Here is a 4963-nt window from a genome sequence, read left to right as displayed (position 1 = left end):
CATACTAAGGAGAACTTATTCAACGTCAACACCGTATTTCATTCATGCTAGCCTAATGGCCTACCCCAATCCGACACCACCTCCGGGGAATTTTGCCATGGATTCACCTGTTCTTTAGTTTCGTTGAACTTTTCACTGAGTTTTTTTTTTTTTTCATTTTGAAAGCAGACAGCGTCACGGATCGACGTGCAGATACCGTCTGGTAAAGCAATATTTTTCTTTTTTTAACAATTAATATTTATTCAGATGTACAGTAAAATGCCTTCGATGGTCTAGTTAATGTTCTTATTGGCTTTTGCATGTTTTGATGCGTTTAATGTATAAAGTTCATCTGAATGTGCCACCAGAGTGTATATTCAAATTAACATAATAAATTTTAACAAGCTGTTTCATTTCAGTTACCGTATGTTATGCTGTGGTCGACATTGAAATAAATCAAATCTGTCATGTGAATTCAATTATTATTAATAATATTTTTATTATCATTATTATTATTATTATTATTATTATTATCATTAAATTAATCGATGTGTCTTACTTACGCATTTATGAGATTCAATAGAACTAAAACGTGTCTTTATAACTTTGAAATGTGCATAATTGGAAGTCATAACACCGAATAAGAAGTAAAAAAATATAATTTGTATTATTCTTCAAAAGAAAATTCATTTGTTCTTCATGTCTACACCCCAACCCCCTTCGCAACACACACATACGCACATATATCATTAAGTTTTCTCAGTATGTTTTGTTTTATAAATTTTCTTCTGTTCCCTTGTTCATATTCTTTTATCATATGGCGATTAAATATTGTCCTTGCTGAAGACTTTCAAATTCTAATGCCGATAACCTTCAAAAAGTTCGGGCTTATTAGGTAAGGGTTGAGGGTAGATTTTTGATTAAAACATGGGTTGTGTTGTTTTTGGTAGATATTGTTCTCTTTGTCCGACTTGCATAATGGTTTGCATAGCATTCCATTTCCGGTGACTATACTGCGTATACATAAAGCTATGTCCACACCATTATTTTTGTTTTCTGACAAATGTGTGTGATGTGCCCGTACATATGGTCATGAAGATGCCATATTACACCCAATGTGGGCATATCACATTTTTGTCGCAAAAAAAAAATGATAATGTAAACAGAGCTTTATAATAAAAAAAAAAGTATAATAGTTACGCCTATAATATAATATAACAGTTAAATTATAAAAAACACTTTGGACAAAAGTTTTACGGTTCTGGTTAACTAAGAGGCCATATTGTAAGCCATACGATTGCTGTAATTTTAAATGTCAACATAGTGCTTTATAGCCAATGCTCAATGTAATTTAAAAATTGCATGAGGATAAGCAACATAATTATATTTGTTTGTATACGTTGTGCTTAACAGGAGACATTAACATAATTATCTTTTAACTATTTTTTTATATCAAAAATAAACAATTGATAATCTCTTTTGTTTCCTCTTCTTGTAACTTGTTACCGCTTTGCTTCAATTTTCATCTACAAACTTGAGTCATCTTATCAAATACAATTACTTTTAACTTAACAAAAATGGAACTTATATTGGAAATAAAAAAGTAGTGAAATCTGAAAGAAAAAAATGAAGATTTATGTAATTTGGATGTTCTCTTTCCATGAACTTAATAACTAATATTTATTAGATTCATGCATGGCGACTCTGGTTAATATAAAAGATTAGTTCTCTTTTAACCAAACACCAAGATGGACAAAATGTCTTGTTTCTATCAAATATTAAACTACAATTTTCCTAACAATTTCTTTCCAACAAACTGTTTACATTAAACATTAAACTGTTACAACACTGGCACAATGACAATAAAGAGAGGTATGAGCAGAGAAATCTATGACATGTTGGGCATTGTGGATGCAAGCTATACTGTAAATAAAGACACGTTGACTATCAGATATCACCCACAAATAGTTCCAATAGAAATACTGTACATATGATAAAGTGTATTTATTAACTGTAATGACAGTAACAGCATAAGTCTAAAGGGTTCTCAAAATCGTGTTTCAGGCTCAGATGTCTTACAACCAGCCTTGGATCTGCTGACTGTAACCCTTCATTTAACTTAGAGCACTCCATAGGAATTAATTGAAAAGGGTTTTCTTGGATCTTTCAGATTACTGTTTATTTCATGTCTTTCGATTTTGTAGACGTTTTAACTAACCCTACCAGGTCCTCTATTGCTGGTGGTATTATCTATAATAACGTATGAACATGCAATCTTCAGGTACTGTTCTAATCAATTATGATGGGCGTAGCTAGTAGCCTTTGTAAATGTAAGTCTGTTTTCCATTGAACAGAATTGTCTACTACACTACTCTTCTTCTTCTTCTTCTTCCAATTTTAATGCCAACTTCATAGCTGAAGGCCTCGGCCCGAGCCTCTGCAGCAGACGGAGTCTCACTGGATGCGAGGAGGCATTCAATAAATAAATAAAAATAGACCTAACATATAAATAAAGTATACAGGTGCCTGTAACCCAAGGCGGAGCCCTTCCTGGTGCTAACCCTTTTGGGCCGGAGAAACCAGGAGCTATGACTTGGGCAGGGACGCTCAACTCCCTGGGATGTCAATAGTCTAAGACTAGAGAGCATAATTACCAGATACCCTGTAGACACCATTCTCACGAAAAGAAAAGGAAATGGAAATAAAACATGTATGTATGGAGGCAAAGCAGATCCAGCCGCTCCTTGAATGAAGTGAATGTATCAGTCTTTATTATACCTACATGCTCAGGAAATGTGTTCCATACAGCAGCAGTACGTGGAAAAAACGAGTACTTGTAGTAGTCTCTCCTGGTGTTAGGAATATGGTAGGACAGACCGTTTGTTTTTCTTAAATTTCTGGAGACTCCTTAGTTTCAAAGTCATGTCGAAGTGCACTAGAGTCTGACTTGTTCTCGTTTTCCCCAGCCTAGATTTTTGGAGCATGAGATCAACACTGGCTTCTTGTTGGTAATTACGGAGAACAAATCTTGTAGCCCGTCTTTGTACCATTTCAATTTTTTCTGGTAGCTTTGATTGTGTGGGGATCCCATACAGCTTGGCCAAATTCAATGTGAGGTCTGACAGGAGACTTATAAGCAGTTTCTTTCAGCCGAGTATTATTGACATTGAGGGTTCTTCGTTTGAAGTTGAGAGTTTGGTCTGCCTTGGATGTAATGTTGCCTATATGTTTGTTCCAAGGTTGTCATAAGAAATTGTGACTCCAAGATATTTGATGTGCTTGACTTGCTGAATAATACAGTTTAGAAGGTTGTATTAGGTCGGAATTCTAGGGCATGCATTCATCTTTAATTGGCTTTTAAACACAAGCATTTTAACCAAGTTACAGAACTCCTCTTGTTGATAAACTACAGGTGTTTTTCCAATTTTTTGCAATAAAAAGTCTGCCCTTTTCCTACGGAAGAAATGTATGACAAGAAATGGGAGCTTATGTACTACTCTTTTTGTGCCTTTAAGCAAAAGTACCTAAATGTGCTACGTCAAACTGTTGTTTTTTTTTTCAAACCATATTTAAAGGGGGTGATACTCCTGGGATATCCTAGATGGTCAGTTGATATTCATGGGCCATCTTAAGTTAATGAAATAATATAATATTTTGTCAGCGAAGTCTCATTGGGATTGGAAGGCTCCCAAGCTACATCTCCACTACGATTATTAATTTTTCCTGTAACATAACTAAAAGGATTTACATTTGTTTTGACATTTTTGTTGGTTTTACTTTATTTTTTTTTCTTTTCTTTATGCTGTACGTTTAGATAATTTGTTTAAAGGTTCAGAGTAATTGTATTTTAACATTGACATCATAAGTATAAAAGAAATAAATACAACATCTTAGTTCAAGATGAGCTTTTTCATTTTTTTTCTCTAATTCAGTTGCATAGTTCGAAGTCAAAATAATGAGGTTAGACGTACACATCGTATTGCTGCTTTCAGTGGTACAGCTCGTCTCTTCAAGCTGCTGGTTTTCACATGGTAAGTACCGTTTATGAATAATTTAGTGTTATATATTAAACACAATGAATTTTTATACAGTATTTTGGGTTCAATATATACACAATTCAATTTTTTCCTTCCATAAACATGACAATTAAATTAATATTACATTTAAAATTTTGCTTTCTCTGTTGATTTTTTTTTCGCAACAGGACCTTGTATTGATGGAAACAAAGAATACAATGTTGGTGATAGGTGGCGATTGAAATATGATGATCATTGCGAAGATTGTTCATGTGTTAAAAGCGGGTTTGCCTGCTGTTCAATGTAAGTTTGCCATAGTTTCACATTATTCAAATGCATTGCAATGATCAGACGGTAACGTTATTACAACTTCCTTTTGCCTAAATGCGTCTCAGTATAGACCTTCTGTACACTCAATTAGAATTTAGACAACATTCTAAAGCTCTCGATATATCTTTTTTTTTTGTTTACGAAATGAAGTCCTTACCCTGTGGATATACCAAAGTCCTGTGCGGCCATCTTTGATGACAAGAAGTGTAAATACCACGTGGTGAGACGAGATAAGCCATGTATTCCATGTTCAAGACCTGTGTCGTATGTTGGGAAATAATCCATGTATTTATTAAATATTAAACAAGATCTGTACAATGTGTGTAAAACGTCTGAACCTGAACTTCTCTACGCCGATTAAAAAAGTAAACATGGAATGGCTCCGTCTTATTATAAAGCGTTATATATACAACAATATGTTGCTAAACTAATAATGGGCCTCAGTGCCTGCCTTAACGAGGTTGATTTATTGATTTCATAATATATTGCCAATATCAGGATATAAAGTCAAGAATAAATATTGATCTACAACTCTGCTTGCATTAGTCTGTCTTTATCATGTTTTTCTAAATAAATCTAATTAAGATGTAAATGCTATGTCTCTCTGGTCAAATCCATACAAACTGTTACCTTAACAT

The 4963-nt window shown here is 33.9% G+C and overlaps 1 protein-coding gene across 1 annotated transcript; it reads left to right on the top strand.

The window, feature by feature from the left end:
* On the top strand, nt 1–4867 carry LOC117122816 (beta-microseminoprotein-like). The gene is made up of 4 exons (XM_033268578.1): nt 1–202; nt 3912–4010; nt 4184–4298; nt 4476–4867. The coding sequence occupies exons 2-4, from the start codon at nt 3935–3937 to the stop codon at nt 4603–4605; spliced, it is 321 nt and encodes a 106-aa protein (XP_033124469.1). The 5' UTR covers nt 1–202; nt 3912–3934; the 3' UTR covers nt 4606–4867.
* Nucleotides 4868–4963: the final 96 nt, after the last annotated feature.

The sequence above is a fragment of the Anneissia japonica genome, unplaced genomic scaffold, assembly GCF_011630105.1.
Source record: "Anneissia japonica isolate Jap-2015-1 unplaced genomic scaffold, ASM1163010v1 scaffold3032_len512176_cov184, whole genome shotgun sequence".
In the NCBI taxonomy this organism is placed as follows: domain Eukaryota; kingdom Metazoa; phylum Echinodermata; class Crinoidea; order Comatulida; family Comatulidae; genus Anneissia; species Anneissia japonica.
Note: the sequence above shows the minus strand (reverse complement) of the source record. Positions and strands in the feature narration are given on the sequence as shown.